The 18,463-nt window shown below is 35.6% G+C and overlaps 1 protein-coding gene across 8 annotated transcripts in view; it reads left to right on the forward strand.

Annotated features, from left to right (window-relative positions):
• Ankrd12 (ankyrin repeat domain 12) overlaps positions 1 to 18,463 on the forward strand; it is a 152,827-nt gene that overhangs the window by 20,223 nt on the left and 114,141 nt on the right. For all 8 annotated transcript variants that reach the window (XM_047526120.1, XM_047526125.1, XM_047526124.1 and 5 more), the window contains exon 2: positions 11,531 to 11,668. In XM_047526120.1, the coding sequence (XP_047382076.1) occupies positions 11,582 to 11,668 (87 nt within the window). In that variant the 5' untranslated portion in view covers positions 11,531 to 11,581. The remainder of the gene's footprint in view (positions 1 to 11,530; positions 11,669 to 18,463) is intronic.

The following is an 18,463-nucleotide window of genomic DNA, read 5'->3' on the forward strand; positions in this document are numbered from 1 at the left end:
TTGAACCACTGAGCCACATCCCTCAGCCCTTTTTTAAAAAAATATTTTATTTGCAGACAGGGTCTTGTTGAGTTTCTTAGGGCCTCGCTAAATTGCTGAGGCTGACTTTGAACTCTTGATCCTACTGCCTCAGCCTCCCAAGCCACTGCGATTACAGGCATGTGCCACCACGTCTGGCAAGTTTGACGATCTTTAAAGGTTAGCTTAGATGAGGTGAAATGAGGAAAAGAAACCTGTATATGCAACAGGTCAGCTTGTTGCATCTGTGCTTAGATTTCAGGGTAAGTTTTAATATGTAGTATTTTTCAATTTTGGTGTGTTTTGTTCTACTTTTGTCCTTTTAAAAATTACTTTTATATTATTTTGTGGTTCCAAGGATTGAACCCAGGTCCTTGTGTATGATAGGCAACACTCTGCCACTGATTTATACCATGCACCCAGTTCTCCTTGTTGTTCTCCCACCCCCTTAATTTTTAAAAATAAATTTTTTATAGCCGTCTCAGGCTCCAATATTCCAGGCCCCAATACCTTGGTCCGAATGTACTCTTACAGGATCAGTTCTAGCTAGCTGTGGAGTTGTGGTAAAGCTAAGTGTACCTGATAATTTTGTTGGGAAAGATTTGCTGACAGAACATTCTGCCTTTGTTTTTTTGGGACTGGCTTATTTCACTTAGCATGGTATTCTCCAGTTTCATTTACCAGCAAATGCCATAATTTCATTCTTTATGGCTCAATAATATTCCATTGTGTACAGATACCACATTTTCTTTGTCCATTCATCTGTTAAAGGGCACCTAGGTTGGTTCCATAGCTTGACTGTTGTAAATTGAGCTGCTGTAAACATTGAAGTGGCTGTGTCACTGTAGTATGCAGATGATATTCCACAATAAGAGAAGGGATTAGAAGTTCATTGAACTAGACAAAGGTGGGGGATGGGAATAAAGTATCGCTTTAACAAGTACTCATGCATCTCTGCAACCCTTAGGGCAAAGAGGTTAAAGTACAAGTAGTGTAATAGATACCACGAGTCTTCTTAGCTACATGAAGATACTACCAGCTATTTTCATTTATTATGTGACTGTGTCACTATACATTTCCTCCCGAACCCCCAGGACTATATGAAAGTACCAGTTTCTCCATGCCCTTACCAACCCTTGATCTTAGACTTTAATTTTATCCATTTTGTTGAGTGTGTATTGTGGTTCATTACTAATTTTACTGATGACGAATGATGTAGAGCATCATTTCCTGTGCTTGTTTGCCATTCACTCTGTGTGTGTGTGTGTGTGTGTGTGTGTGTGTGTGTTTGTTTTTTTGCACCAGGGATTGAACTGAGGGGTACTTAACCACTGAGCCACATCCCCTGTCCTGTTTTTTGTTTTAAGACAGGGTCTGGCTAGGTTGCTAAGGCTGGCTTTGAACTTGGGGGTCCTCCTGTCTCAGCCCCCCTAGCTGCTGGCCGTGTGTCACTGCACCCAACTCATTATATATTGATGAACTGTTAAAATCTTCTATTCCTTTTAAATTTGGGTTGTTTGTCTTATTGAGTCATAGGAGTTATTGATATATTTTGGACATGAATCTTTTATAAAGATGTGATTTGCAGAGATGTTATTTGCAGGTATTTTTTTCCCTATATGAAATGCTTTTCATTTTGGGGAGGTATTGGGGATTTAATTCAGGAGTGCTTTACCACTGAGCTACATCCCAGCTCTTTTTATTTTTTGTTTTGAGCCACTGTCTTGCCTAGTTCCTGAGATGGCCTCAAACTTGGGATCTTTCTGTCTCAACCTCTCAAGTCATTAGGATTACAGGTGTGTGCCATCACACCTGGCACTTTTCATTTTCTAGCAAGGTCATTTAAAGAGCAAAAGGTTTTATTTGGAAATCCAGTTTATTCATTTTTTTCCTTTTATAAAGTTTGTTTTTCATAATCCACTTAGGAAAATTTTGTATAATCCAGGACTACAGAAATATTATTCTATATTTCTGCTTGGTGTGGTATAGTTTTAGCTCATACTTTTAGATGTGTGATGTGTTTTGATATATGAGGTGAGTGTCAAATACCACTTTTTTGGCATGTGGATATGCAGTTGTCAAATACCATGTGTTGAAAAGAATATATCCTTTTCCCAGTGCATTGGATTGTCAGCTCTTTGACACAATCAGTTGGACATACCTGTTTATCTATTTCTGGATATCCCATTCTGTTCTACTAATCTTCATGTCTATATTTACATTAGGTTAGTAAATACTGACTTGATTACTCTGTCTTTATAGTAAATGTGGAAGGAAATTGGGTAATGTTTTGATTTAGGTTTAGATCCTTTTGTTATATGTAACCTTAAGAATTCAGTGTTTCTTATATTTGTGATGGTCAGTTTTTCCCTTTCTGTAACAAATACCTGAGGTAATCAACCTATAAAGAGAAAAGGTTTATTTTGTCTCAAATTTTTATTAGAGGTTTTGGATATGATCAGTTGAACCTATTGTTTTAGGACTGTGACAAAGCCACATATCATAGTGGTATAAAATGGCTCACCTAATGGCCAGGCAGCAAAAGAGAGGGGGGAAAAAAGGGAGAGACTGGGGTTTGACAGTCGCTTTGAAGGACACACCCCCAGTGACCTGAAGAACTCCACTGGACCCTACCTCTTAAAGTTTCCACCACTTACTTTTTAAAAAAAAAAATTTTTTTGTTTTATTAAAATCTTTTTTATTTTTACAGACACATTTTGATTCATTGTACACAAATGGGGTACAGCTTTTTATTTTATTGTACACAATGTATATTCACGCCATTCATGTAATCATACATATAAATAGGGTAATGCTGTCTGTTTCATTCTACTGTTTTTCCATTTCCACCCCCTCCTACCACATTTTCCTCTACACTATTCAAAGTTCCTTCATTCTTCTCTTCCCCCCACCACTCCCATCATTATATATTTCATGTACTTATCAGAGAAAACATTCGGCCTTTGGTTTTTTGGGCTTGGCCTATTTCACTTAGCATATTTTCCAGCTTCATTCATTTACCAGCAAATGCCATCATTTTACCATTCTTTATGGCTGAGTAATAGTCCATTGTGTATATATACCACAGTTTCTTTATCCATTTGTCAGTTGAAGGGCATCTAGGTTGGTTTCACAATCAAGCTATTGTGAATTGAGCTGCTGTGAACCTATTGATGTGGCTGCATCACTGTGGTATGCTGATTTTAAGTCCTTTGGATATAAACCAAGGAGAGGAATAGCTGGGTCAAATGGTGGGTCCATTCCAAGCTTTCTGAGGAATCTCCATACTGCTTTCCAGAGCGGCTGCACCAATTTGCAACTCCACCAGCAATGTATGAGTGTGCTTTTTCCCTCACATCCACACCAACACTTATTATTGCTTGTGTTCTTGATAATAGCCATGCTAATGGGAGTTGGATGAAATCTTAGGGTGGTTTTAATTTGCATTTCTCTAATTAGTAGGGATGATGAGCACTTTTTCATATATTTGTTGATCTTCTGCGAAGTGTCTGCCCATTTCCTTAGCCCATTTATTGATAGGGTTCTTTGTATTTGGAGTGTAAAGTTTTTTAAGTTCTTTATAAACTTGGGAGATGAGTGCTCTGTCTGAAGTGTGTGTGGTAAATATTTTCTCCCACTCTGTAGGGTCTCTTTTCACATTGTCGATTGTTTCCTGTGCTGAGAAAAAACTTTTTAATTTGACTCTATGCCATTTCTTGCGCTATGGGGGTCTTGTTGAGGAAGTCTGGTCCTAAGCCAACATGATGGAGATTTGGGCCTACTTTTTCTTCTGTTTGGTGAAGGGTCTCAGGTCTAATTCCTAGATCCTTGATCGATTTTGAGTTGAGTTTTGTACAGGGTGAGAGATAGGGGTTTAGTTTCATTTTACTACATATGGATTTCCAGTTTTGCCAGAACCATTTCTTGAAGAGGCTGTCTTTTCTCCATTGTAAGTTTTTGGCACTTTTGTCTAGTATGAGATAACTGTACTTATGTGGATATGTCTCTGTGTCTTCAATCCTGCACCATTGGTCGGTCTATTTTGGTGCCAATACCATGCTGTTTTGTTACTTTTACTCTATAGTAGAGTTTAAGGTCTGGTAGTGTGATACTTTCTACTTCACTCTTCCTGCCCAGGATTGTTTTGGCTATTCTGGGTCTTTTGTTCTTCCAGATGAATGTCATGATTGCTTTTTCTGTTTCTATGAGAAATGCCACAGGGATTTTATTGGAATTGTTAAATCTGTATAGCACCTTTGGAAGTATGGCCATTTTGATAATATTAATTCTGCCTATCCAAGATTATGGGAGATCTTTCCATCTTCTAAGGTCTTCCTCAGTTTCTTTCTTGAATGTTGTGTAGTTTTCATTGTAAAGATCTTTTACCTCTTTGGTTAGATTGCTTCCCAAGTATTTTATTCTTTTTGAGGCTATTGAGAATGGAGTTGTTTTCCTCATTTCCCTTTCAGATGTTTCATCACTTATGTATAAAAATGCTTTAGATTTATGTGTGTTGATTTTATAACCTGCTATTTTGCTGAATTCATTGATAAGGTCCAGAAGTTTTCTGGAGGAGTTTTTTGGATCCTCTAAATAGAGAATCATGTTATCAGCAAATAGTGACAGCTTAAGTTCCTCTTTTCCTATTCGTATCTCTTTAATTTCTTTAGTCTGTCTAATTGCTCTGGCTAGTATTTCCAGGAGGATGTTGAATAGAAGTGGTGAAAGAGGCCTTCCCTGTCTTGTTCTCATTTTTTAAAGGGAATGCTTTCAGTTTTTCTCCATTAAGAATGATGTTGGCTGTGGGCTTATCATAAATAGCCTTTAAAATGTTCAGGTATGTTCCTACTATCCCTATTTTTTCTACTGTTTTGAGCATGAAGGAGTGTTGTATTTTCTCAAACGCTTTTTCTGCGTCAATTGAAATAACCATATGATTCTTATCCTTAAGTCTATTGACATGATGGATTACATTTACTGATTTATGAATATTAAACCATCCTTGCATTCTAGGGATGAACCCCACTTGATCGTGGTACACAATTTTCTTAATATGTTTTTGGGTACGGTTTGCCAGTATTTTGTTAAGGATCTTTGCATCTATATTCATGAAGGATATTGGTCTAAAATTTACTTTCCTTGATGTATCTTTGCCTGGTTTGGTATGAGGGTGATATTAGCTTCATAGAATGACTTTGGTAGGGTTCTCTATTGTTTCCTGGAATACTTTGAGAAGTATTGGAATGAGTTCTTCTTTGAAGATCTTGTAGAACTTGGCTGAGAATCCATCTGGTCCTGGGCCTTTCTTGGATGGTAGACTTTTGATGGCTTCTTTTATTTAATTGCTTGAAATTGACCTGTTTAAATGTGTATGTCCTCCTGGTTCAGTTTGGGAGGAGCATATATCTCTAGAAATCTGTCAGTATCTTAGGTATTTTCTATATTGTTGGACTATAAATTTTCAAAGTAGCTTCTCATCATGTTTTGTATTTCAGTTGTGTCTGTCGTGATATTTCTGTTTTCGTCATGAATTTTAGTAATTTTAGTTTTTTCTCTCCTTTGTTAGTGTGACTAAGGGTTTGTCTATTTTGTTTACTTTCTCAAAGAACCAACTTTTTGTCAATTTTTTGAATTGTTTCTTTTGTTTCAATTTCATTGATTTCAGCTCTGATTTTAATTATTTCCTGTTTTCTACTACTTTTGGTGTTCTATTCTTCTTTTTCTAGGACTTGTGCTGTAATGTTAGGTCATTTAGTTGTTGACTTTTTATTCTTTTCTTGAAAGCACTCCATGCAATGAATTTTCCTCTTAGTACTGCTTTCATAGTGTCCCAGAGATTTTGATATGTTGTATCATCATTCTCATTGACCTCTAAGAATGTTTTTATTTCCTCCCTGATGTTTTCTATTATCCATGTTTCATTCAATAGCATATTATTTAGTCTCCAGGTGCTGGAGTAATTTCTGTTTTTTATTTTGTCATTGATTTCTAATTTCATTCCATTATGATCTGATAGAACACAAGGCAGTATCTCTATTTTTTTGCATTTCCTAAGGACTGCTTTGTGGCATAACATATGGTCTATTTTCACGAAGGTTCCATGTGCTGCTGAGAAGAAAGTGAATTCGCTCATTGATGGATGGAATATGCTATACATGTCTATTAAGTCTAGGTTATTGATTGTGTTATTGAGTTCTATGGTTTCTTTGTTTAGTTTTTGTTTGGAAGATCTATCCAATGATGACAGCGGTGTGTTAAAGTCACCCAGAATTATTGTGTGTTGGTCTATTCGAATCCTGGAATTGAGGATTTGTTTGATGTACATGAATGCACCTTTGTTTGGGGCATAAATATTTACAATCATTATGTCTTACTGATTTGTGGTTCTCTTAAGCAGTATGAAATGTCCTTCTTTATCTCTTCTGACTAACTTTGGCTTGAAGTCCACTTTATCTGAAATAAGGTTGGAAACCTTCACTTTTATACTGAGTCAGTGTGTGTGGAAGGTTTTTTCCTGTCCTTTCACCTTTAGTCTGTGGATGTCTTTCTATGAGATGAGTCTCTTGCAGGCAGCATATTGTTGGGTCTTTCTTTTTAATCCATTCTGCCAGTCATGTCTTTTGATTGATGAGTTTTAGGCCATTAACGTTCAGGGTTATTATTGAGATATGATTTGTATTCCCAGTCATTTGGGCTTATTTTTGGTTTTTAACTTCGCTTGTTTTTTCCTTTGACTGAATTTTTCTTTAAGGTAGTTCCTCCCTTGGCTGACCTTGTTGTTTTTCATTTCCTCCTTATGGAGTATTTTGTTGAGAATATTTTGTAGCGCAGGCTTTCCATTTGTAAATTCTTCTAACTTTTGTTTATCATTGAAGGATTTTATTTCATCTTCAAATCTGAAGGTTAATTTTGCTGGTTATAAGATTCTTGGTTGGCAACCTTGTTCTTTCAGAGCTTGAAATACGTTGTTCCAAGCCCTTCTAGCTTTTAGAGTCTGGGCTGAGAAATCTACTGATATCCGTGTTGGTTTCCCCCTATATGTAATCTGATGCTTTTCTCTCTCAGCCTTCAAAATCCGATCTTTATTTTGTATGTTAGACATTTTCATTATAATGTGCCTTGTTGTGGATCTGTTGGGATTTTGTGCATTTGGTGCTCTGTAAGCCTCTTTTTTTTTAATTGTAAACAAATGGGATACATGTTGTTTCTCTGTTTGTGCATGGAGTCAAGGCATACCATTTGTGTAATCATAAATTTACATAGGGTAATGTTGTTTGATTCATTCTGTTATTTTTTTCCCTTCTCCACCACCCCTCCCACACGTCTTTTCCCTCTATACAGTCCTTCCTTCCTCCATTCTTGCCACCCTCTTTACCCTAACCCTAAACCTAACCCTAACCCTAACGCTAACCCCTCCCACCCCCCATTATATGTCATCATCCACTTATCAGCAAGATCATTCGTCCTTTGTGTTTTTGAGATTGGCTTATCTCACTTAGCATGATATTCTCCAGTTTCATCCATTTGCCTGCAAATGCCATAAATTTATCATTCTTTATGGCAGAGTAATATTCCATTGTATATATATGACACAGTTTCTTTATCCATTCATCAATTGAAGGACATCTAGGTTGGTTCCACAATCTGGCTATGGTAAATTGAGCAGCAATGAACATTGATGTGGCTGTATCTCTGTAGTATGCTGATTTTAAGTCCTTGGGGTATAGGCCAAGGAGTGGGATAGCTGTGTCAAATGGTGGTTCCATTCCAAGCTTTCTGAGGAATCTCCATACTGCTTTCCAGAGTGGCTGCACTTATTTGCAACCCCACAAGCAATGTATGAGTGTTCCTTTTTCCTCACATCCTCGCCAACACCTATTGTTGCTTGTTTTCTTGATAATTGCCATTCTAAATGGGGTAAGATGTAATCTTAGAGTAGTTTTCATTTGCATTTCTCTTATTACTAGAGATGTTGAACATTTTTTTCATATATCTGTTGATTGCTTGTACATCTTCTTCTGTGAAGTGTCTGTTCATTTCCTTAGCCCATTTGTTAATTGGATTATTTGTATTCTTGTTACAGAGTTTTTTGAGTTCTTTATATATTCTGGAAATTAGCGCTCTATCTGAAGTATGAGTGGCAAAGATATTCTCCCACTCTGTAGGCTCTCTCTTCACAATACTGATAGTTTCCTTTGCTGAGAGAAAGCTTTTTAGTTTGAATCTATCCCAGTTGTTGATTCTTGCTTTTATTTCTTGTGCTATGGGAGTCCTGTTAAGGAAGTCTGATCCTAAGCCAACAAGTTGAAGATTTGAACCTACTTTTTCTTCTATAAGATGCAGGGTCTCTGGTCTGATTCCGAGGTCATTGATCCATTTTGAGTTGAGTTTTGTGTAGGGTGAGAGATAGGGGTTTAATTTCATTCTGTTGCATATGGTTTTCCAGTTTTCCCAGCACCATTTGTTGAAGAGGCTATCCTTTCTCCATTGCATATTTTTGGCCCCTTTGTCTAGTATGAGAAAATTTTATTTATTTGGGTTTGTGTCCATGTCCTCTATTCTGTACCATTGATCTACCTGTCTATTTTGGTACCAATACCATGCCGTTTTTGTTACTATTGCTTTGTAGTAGAGTTGAAGATCTGGTATTGCAATACCCCCTGCTTCGCTCTTGCTACTGAGGATTGCTTTAGCTATTCTAGGTTTTTTATTCTTCCAGATGAATTTCATAATTGCTTGCTCTATTTCTGCAAGGTACATCATTGGGATTTTAATTGGAATTGCATTGAATCTGTATAGCACTTTAGGTAGTATAGCCATTTTGACGATATTAATTCTGCCTATCCAGGAACATGGGAGATCTTTCCATCTTCTAAGGTTTTCTTGAATTTCTTTCTTTAGTGTTCTGTAGTTCTCATTGTAGAGGTCTTTCACCTCTTTTGTGAGATTGATTCCCAAGTATTTTATTTTTTTCGATGCTATTGTGAATGGGGTAGTTTTCCTAATTTCTCTTTCTGAAGATTCATCACTTATGTATAAAAATGTATTGGATTTATGAGCATTGAACTTGTAACCTGCTACTTTACTGAATTCACTTATGAGATCTAAAAGTTTTCTGGTGGAATTTCCAGGTTCCTCTAAATATATAATCATGGCATCAACGAACAGGGATAGTTTGAGTTCTTCTTTTCCTATTCTTATCTTTTTAATTTCTTTGGTTTGCCTAATTGCTCTGGCTAGAGTTTCAAAGACGATGTTGAATAGAAGTGGTGAAAGAGGGCATCCCTGCCTTGTTCCAGTTTTTAGGGTGAACACTTTCAGTTTTTCACCATTTAGAATGATATTAGCCATGGGCTTAGCGTAGATGGCCTTTACAATGTTAAGGAATGTTCGCACTATCCCTATTTTTTCTAGTGTTTTGAGCTTGAAGGGATGTGGTATTTTATCGAATGCTTTTTCTGCATCTATCAAAATAATCATGTGATTCTTAACTTTAAGTCTGTTGATATGGTGAATGATATTTATTGATTTTCGGATGTTGAACCAACCTTGCATCCCTGGGATAAAACCCACTTGATCGTGGTGCACTATCTTTTTAATATATTTTTGTATGTGATTTGCTAAAATTTTGTTAAGAATTTTTGTGTCGATGTTCATGAAGGATATTGGTCTGAAATTTTCTTTCCTTGATGTGTGTCTGTCTGGTTTAGGTATCAGTGTGATATTGACTTCATAGAATGAGTTTGGGAGGGTTCTCTCCTCTTCTATTCATGGAATACTTTGAGGAGTATTGGAATGAGCTCTTCTTTAAAGGTTTTGTGGAACTCGGTTGAGAACCCATCTGGTCCCGGACTTTTCTTTGTTGGTTGGCTTTTGATGACCTCTTGTGTTTCATTGCTTGATATTGATCTATTTAAGTTTTGTATATCCTCCTGGTTCAGTTTAGGTAATTCATATGTCTCTAGAAACTTGTTGATGTCTTCGAGGTTTATGTTTTGTTGGAATATAGATTTTCAAAATATCTTCTAATTATGTTTTGTATTTCAGTCGTGTCTGTTGTGATATTTCCTTGTTCATTTGGAATTTTAGTAATTTGAGTTTTCTCCTTCTTTCTCTTTTGTTAGTGTGACTAAGGGTTTATCAATTTTGTTTACTTTTTCAAAGAACCAACTATTTATTTTGTCGATTTTTCTGATTGTTTCTTTTGTTTCAATTTCATTGATTTCGGCTCTGATTTTAGCTATTTCCTGTCTTCTACTACTTTTGGTGTTTGTCTGCTCTTCTTTTTCTAGGGCTTTGAGCTGTTTTATATGAGTTATGTAACTTTACCTTTACCTAAGCTTTACACATAGCCCCCTTTGAAGACAGTGCTATTTAAGCGATTGTTTATTTGGTAATAGCTGAAACAGTTAAGTGGCCCTAAGGTATAAGCTGTGCCTCTTCTGTGTAATGTCAAAAAAGACCAAAACCAAAATTTTAAGCACCAGTAGAACAATTTGAAGAGCTTAGCAGATTTTATTAATACTTTGTTGACAGTGTCTGGGTTTTAATTATTCACGTGAATATCAAAATGACAGTTTTCTTAGACCAGTGATATGTATAGGAGATTGATAGTGTGAAAGAGTTAAAAAGAAACTCATCAGTCATTCTGTTTGTTGTGCGACTCTTGACCAAGAGCTTCTGTCTAACCCACTAGAGTGCAATAAACTTTCTGTGGTGAAAGAAATGTATTTCTATAGTGTAAATTGTAATAGCTACTTTAATGTCATCTAATTTTAATTAAACTTTAAATTGCCACATGTAGCTAATAGCTCATCAGACAGCAAAATGAGTCTAGCTTTCAACTTCCTCTTTTTCATATAAAACCTCAATATTTTTTTCTAGCTTTCTCAAGCATAATCTTGTCCTGAGTATAAGCTTCTGGCAAAACACTTAACCTCTTCAGTCAGTTTACAGAGTAGGAGCGAAAAGACTGAACAAATTGGAAGAAAATGGTGCACATAGTAATAATTTCAATACAGTATAAATATTGTATTGGCAAACAGGTTAAAATGCCTGAGGATATTTAGTGAAGAATTGGAAACTACACCAGGGATTTTAAGTGGTGGAGTGGTTTAATATAGGAAATTAGATGTTGTAAAATAACCAATCAGACTATATGGTTCTTGGTCGAATCTTCAGAAATGAAGATTCACAGAACTAGCAGGGAATCTTTCTGGAGATTTCACTGCTTCTGGTTATCAAGAATGTAAAAGATACTAGTAGTGTAGAGAAGATGGGAAATAACATAATTCTCTTTTGTCAGTGACTAGTTGAGTGGACTTGAACAATGAAACCTTAATTATAACCTCAAATTGTTAAGTAAAAACTTATTTAGGTTGGAATAGACTTAAGAAAATAATGATCTTATAGAGACGTAAGGAAAACAAGATTGCACTAATAGTGGTGCTTAACTTTAAGAGGTTCTATTGTGTGTATATACCAATAACTCTTATATATCCATTCTTTACAGATCCAGGATGAGAAGACTGATAAAAGAAGAAGCTAGCTGAACAGCTATAAAATGCCCAAATCTGGATTCGCAAAACCAGTTCAGAGTGAAAATTCTGACAGTGACAGCAATATGGTAGAGAAACCATATGGAAGAAAGGTACATGATTGTAACTCAAGTTGTTTTTACTCTCTTGGAACTGAGAGAAATGACACCCAATTTGGTAGTTTTAGTAATTACTCATTAAATAAAAAGCAGCATGAATGTGTTTGTCAGCTTTCCATTACTATAACACAAATACCCCAGGTGACTTACAATGAAGAAAGGTTTAAAGATTTATTTTGGCTTATAGTTTTGCAGGTTTCTGCACATGGGCAATTGATCCCATTGCTCTTATGTCTTTGATAAGGGAGTACATCATAGCAGTGAGATTTTTGGAGGAGCTGAGTCATTTACCTCATGGCCAGTAAAAGAAGAGAAGAATTAAGGCTGGGTTCCATTATCATCTTTGAGGGCATGCACCCAGTGACATAAGATTTACAACTGGACACCACCTCTTAAAGGTTCCATTTCTTCTTAATGACACCATGCTGGGGACTCAGCCCTTAAAAAAACACATGGGCTTCTGGGGAACATTCTTTATCTAAACTATAGTACCAGGTAAGTCCAAACTGTTTATCTAAGCTCCAGAAATCAGTTGGATTCCTGAAGATACAATTATTTCATTCCCTTATATGAACATGGTTACTAAGATTGCACAACTAAAAAATAATTAATCCTGAGAAGTGGGGGAAAAAGCCAAGACCTCACACTTATTTGGCATTCTTCCCCCACCTCCTAATCTTTTGGTGGCAAAAACTCACAGACGCACTAGCTGCTGCATTTTTCAGGTCTGTAACCTTGGGTAAATTTATATAACTTCTCCATCCTCCGTATCTCTGTCTGTATTAGAGGGAAATCATGCTTTAAACAGTTGTTTTGTTGGAGAAATAGCATATTATGCTTTTCACAAGGTTGCAACCTAGTAAATGCTTAGTAAATGTTAACAGTTTCTTAATAATTACTGCCAACGACAGGTGATTCTTTTTACATCTGTCCTCCATTCCTATTTAATTTAGATACTTAGCCTATAAACTAATGTCTTCTAACTGATCTCATTATCTCTAGTCTCCTTTTCTAGTTGTTTTTATGCATTATTTTTAAGCTTTTCTTTGTTTTTTTGTTTTGAGTCTTTTCTTTTAAAGCCATTTTCTTGTTGAAGGACATCCAAGATTTTTCCCTAGTTTTTTGCCAATAGATTCATGTAGCTATCATCACAATCTAGTTTTACTCTGTTTCCATCACTGCAAAAAGATCCTTGTTGCCTATTTGCAATTGGTTGTCACTCCTGCCCCATACCTGAGCAACCTTAAATCTTCTTTGAAAATTCAAGAAGTCTGTTTTCATACTGTCTTCTTTTCAAAACAGTTTCGGCTATTCAGGATCCTTAGCATTTCCACACATATATATTTTTTAGGTTCAGCTCGTCAGTTTTTGAAAAGAATAGCCTACTGGGATTTTAATGGGAGTTTTATTGAAGCTGTACATTGAATATTTACGTCATTTTGGGTAATAGTGCCATCTTAACAATATTGTCTTCCAGTACACAAGCATGCTTGGTCCACTTATTTAGGTCCTTTCAGTTTTCCTTACAAGTGTGTGGTATGTACCAATTTTGTACTTTTATTGTTAACTTATTCATAAGTATTTTCATGTCAGTGCTATTGTAAATCATTTCATTTTAGATTTCTTGGTTGATAGAATAGAAATACAACTTATTTTTAAATGGTCTTGTATCCTGTGATCTTTCTTGTTTATTGACTCTAAAAGTTTATGATTGTTTAGGATTTTCTACATACAAGGTCATGTCATCTGTGACTTAAGATAATTTACTTATTTTCTGGTCTGGATTTTATATTTTCTTGCCTGATTACAATGGGAGTCTCTGGCATTTGTGTATTCAGTCCACTCACATTTAATATAATTATTGATGTGGTTTTTATCTAGTAAGAGTTAATATCTATTTTTCTCTTTGTTCATATATGTTTCTTATTTCTCCTATGTTGCCTTTTTTGGTTTTACATATTTTTCAGTATACTCTTTTATTTTTCTGATTTTTATCTTATTTATTACTATTTTTTTTTCAGTACTGGGAATTGAATCTAGGGGTACTCCATCACTGAGCTACAGTCTCCAACCTTTTTTGAGACAGGGTCTTGCTGAGTTGTCCAGGTTGGCTTCAAACTTTTATTTATTTATTTATTGGGTGCATTGTAATTATACACAAGAAAGGAATTTGTTGTTACATATTTGTAAATGCATGCAGTTTAACAATATAATTTGGTCAGTTTTGTTCCCAATTATCTCCCCTTTGATCCCCCTGGTTCCCTTCCTCTACTCTACTTGTCTCCCTTCTATTTTCATGAGACCCCTGCTACACACACACACACACACACACACACACACACACACACGCACACACACACACATCTACACACACCTTCTTTTCCTCTTTTTTTCTTTACCTTTCACATAAAAAAGATATATGAACCAGTCAATTTTGAGTTTGTCTTAGTTTGCTTTACATGTGCTCTCATTCTCTCTCTTTACCTTCAAACGATATAACTTCACTCCTCTTTTAATTGTGTATATGAACCACATTTTTCTTTAAATCATCTGTTTATGGATACTTAGGCTGGTTCCATGATTTGGCTGTTGGGAATTTGCTGCTCTAAGCATGGGCATCTATTGCTATAGTATGCTAACTTCAGTGTGTTAGGATGGATGCCGAGGAGTGATATAGCTGGGTCACATGGTGATTTCATTTCTAGTCTTTTGGGGAACCTCCATAATGATTTTTGCCCATCAAAGTATTCCTTTTTCCCCATATCTTCTCTAGTTTTTACTATTATTTGTATTCTTGATGGCTGCCATTCTAACCGGAATGAGATGAAATCTCTGTAGTTTCGATATGCATTTTTCCAATTGCTAAAGATGTATATTTTTCCCATACATTTGTTGGCAATTCTGTTTCTTTTTTTTTGAGAAATATCTTTGGTTAATTTTTTAATTCGTTGATTAGGTTGTTTCTCAGTGGCTTTTTGAGTTCTTTATGTATTCTAGAAGAGTAGTAAAGATTTTCTCCCACATTTTAGGTTTTTTTTCTTGATGCTTTTAATTTTTTGCTGTGCAAAAACTTGCTTCTCCCCATTCCCCTTTTGTGACTGATTGTGATTGATCCTTTGTTTTATTTTAGGAGTTGCATCGTTTCTGGTCCAATTCCAAATGTTTCTTTGATCCATTATGAGTTGATTTTTATGTAGGGTGAGAGAGATAAGGAACTAGTCTCATTCTTCCACATGTGAATAACTAGTTTAATACCATTTGTGAAAGAGGTTGTCTTTTCTTCAGTGTATGTTCTTGCCACCTTTGTTGAAGATCAGATGACTGTATCTGTATTTTTTTGTGTCTTTTTTTTTTGAACAATTGGTCTTTGTATCTCTTTTTATGCCACTACAGTTTTGTTACTGTAGATGTGTAATGTAATTTGTAATCAGGTATTGTGATGCCTCCAGCATTTCTTTTTTTGACTGAGAATTGCTTTGACTGTTCTGGGTCTTTATTCTTTCAGATGAATTTTAGGAAGGACTGTTTTTCATACTTCTGTGAAGAAAGTAATTGGTGTTTTGATGGGAATTACATTGAATCTGTATTTTGCTTTTGCAAGTATGGCCATTTTAACATACTAATTCTACCTTTCCATGAACATGGGAGGTCTTTCCATCTCCTGAAGTCTTCAGTTTCTTTCTTCAGTGTTCTATTCTTTTCATTGTAGATATTGTTCACTACCTTGGTTAGATTTATTTCTAAGTATTTTTTTTTTTTTCTGCTGTTATGAATGGGGTTGTTTTCCTGATTTCTTTCTCAGATTCATTATTAGTACATAGAAAAGCTCTTGATTTTCATGTGTTGATTTTCTAACTGGCTACTCTGCAGAATTTATTAACTGTAGTAGTCTTTTGATGGAGTTTTTGGATCTTCTTAGTATAGGATCATGTCATCTGCAAATGGTGATAATTTGACATCTACTTTTCCTATTTTTATTCCTTTTGTTTCCTGTATTCTAGATATTGATGCTTTGTCAGAAGACTAGTAAAGATTTTCTCCCACATTTTAGTTTTTTTTTCTTTTTTTTTAAGTATTTTATCAATCCTTTTTAAAATTCTTTTCCCTTTCCAGATTTTTACTAATGCATTGTAGTTGTACATATGATGAGATTTATTGTTACGTATTTGTACATGCACACAATATAACACATAATTCAGCCAATATCATTCCTCAGCACTTCCCCCTTTTCCCCTCCTCCCTCCCTCCATTTACTGATCTCCCTTTGGTTTTCATGAGATTCCTGCCCATCCCCCAGTTTTCTTTTCGTTTTTTCTCTCTAGTGTCCATATAATGAAATAAAAGAACAACTCTTGATCTCCTGCATTTGGCTTATTTCACTTAATGTAATGGTCTGCCTCAAGATCCATTCATGTTCTTGCAAATTTCATTTTTCTTTATGACTGAATAAATCTCCACTGTGTATGTATACCACATTTTCTTTATCCATTCATCTGTTAATGGACACCTAGGCTAGTTTCATAATTTATTTGCTTTAAATTGTTGTTTTAAGTTGTATGATTCTCCATGGCAGTTTGTGTGTATTAATACAATTTTTAAAAAATTTATTTATCTTGATTCATTGTAAACAAGTGGGATACAATTTGTTTCTCTGGTTGTACATGAAATAGAGTCATACCATTTGTGTAATCATACATGTACATAGGGTAATGATGTTTGTCTCAATCTGTTATTTTTTATTCCCCCTACCCCTCCCACCTGTTTTTTTCCTCATTGTAATCCATCCTTGCCTCCCTCCCACCCCTCATTATGTATCATCATCCACTTATCAGAGAGATCATTCGTCCTTTGGTTTTTTTGGAATTGGCTTATCTCACTTAGCACGATATTCTCCAACTTCATCCATTTGGCTGCAAATGCCATAACTTTATTCTCTTTTAAGGCTGAGTAATATTCATATCACAGTTTCTTTATCTGTTCATCTATTGAAGGGCATCTAGGTTGGTTCCACAATTTGGCTATTGTGAATTGAGCAGCTATGAACATTGATGTGGCTGTATCACTGTAGTATGCTGATTTTAAATCCTTTGAATATAGGCCAAGGAGTGGGATAGCTGGGTCAAATGGTGGGTCCATACCAAGTTTTCTAAGGAATCTCCACACTGCTTTCCAGAGTGGCTGCACTAATTTGCAAGCCCTCCGCATCCTCGCCATCACCTATTGTTGCTTGTGTTCTTGATAATCGCCATTCTAATTGGGGTGAGATGGAATCTTAGGGTAGTTTTGATTTGCATTTCTCTTATTACTAGAGATGTTGAACATTTTTTCATATATCTGTTGATTGCTTGTAGATCTTATTCTGTGAAGTGGCTGCTCATTTCCTTAGCCCATTTGTTAATTGGGTTATTTGTATTCTTGGTGTAAAGTTTTTTGAGTTCTTTATAGATTCTGGGGATTAGTGCTCTATCTGAAGTATGTGTCGCAAATATTTTCTCCCACTCTGTAGGCTCTCTCTTCACATTGCTGATAGTTTCCTTTGCTGAGAGAAAGCTATTTAGTTTGAGTCTATCCCAATTATGGATTCCTGCTTTTATTTCTTGTGCTTTGGGAGTCACGTTAAGGAAGTCTGATCTTAAGCTGACATGATGAAGATTTGGACCTACTTTTTTTCTATAAGGTGCAGGGTCTCTGGTCTGATTCCAAGGTCCTTGATCCATTTTAAATTGAGTTTCATGCAGGGTGAGAGATAGGGGTTTAGTTTCATTCTGCCGCATATGGATTTCCAGTTTTCCCAGCACCATTTGTTGAAGAGGCTATCTTTTCTCCATTGCATATTTTTGGCACTTTTGTCTAGTATGAGAAAATTTTATTTGTTTGGGTTTGTGTCCATGTCCTCTATTCTGTACCATTGATCCACCTTTCTATTTTGGTACCAATACCATGCCGTTTTTGTTACTATTGCTTTGTAGTAAAGTTGAAGATCTGGTATTGTGATATCCCCTGCTTCACTTTTTCTGCTAAGGATTGCTTTAGCTATTCTGGGTCTCTTATTTTTCCAAATGAGTTTCGTGATTGCTTGCTCTATATCTGTGAGGTAAGTCATTGATATTTTAATTGGAATTGCATTGAATCTGTATAGCACTTTTGGTAGTATGGCCATTTTGACAATATTAATTCTACCTATCCAAGAACATGGGAAATCATTCCATCTTTTAAGGATTTCTTTAATTTGTTTCTTTAGTGTTCTATAGTTCTCATTGTAGAGGTCTTTCACCTCTTCTGTTAGATTAATTCCCAAGTATTTATTTATTTTTGAGGCTATTGTGAATGGGGTAGTTTTCCTAAATTCTCTTGCAGAGAATTCATCACTTACGAATAAAAATGTATTAGATTTATGAGCACTGATTTTATATCCTGCTATTTTACTGAATTCATTTATGAGTTCTCCAAGTTTTCTGGTGGAATTTTCTGACTTCACTAAATATAGAATGTTGTCATTGGCAAGTAGGTATAGTTTGAGTTCTCCTTTCCAATTCATATCTCGTTAATTTCTTTGGTTTGTCTAATTGCTCTGGCTAGAGTTTCAAGGACAATGTTGAATAGAACTGGTGAAAGAGGGCATCCCTGCTTTATTCCAGTTTTGAATGGGGAATGTTTTCAGTTTTTCTCCATTTAGAATGATACTTGCCGTGGGCTTAGCATAGATAGCCTTCACAGTGTTGAGGAATGTTCCTTCTGTCCTATTTTTTTTAGTGTTTTGAGCATAAAGTGGTGCTGTATTTTATCAAA

Source organism: Sciurus carolinensis, chromosome 15 (assembly GCF_902686445.1).
Source record: "Sciurus carolinensis chromosome 15, mSciCar1.2, whole genome shotgun sequence".
Classification (NCBI taxonomy): domain Eukaryota; kingdom Metazoa; phylum Chordata; class Mammalia; order Rodentia; family Sciuridae; genus Sciurus; species Sciurus carolinensis.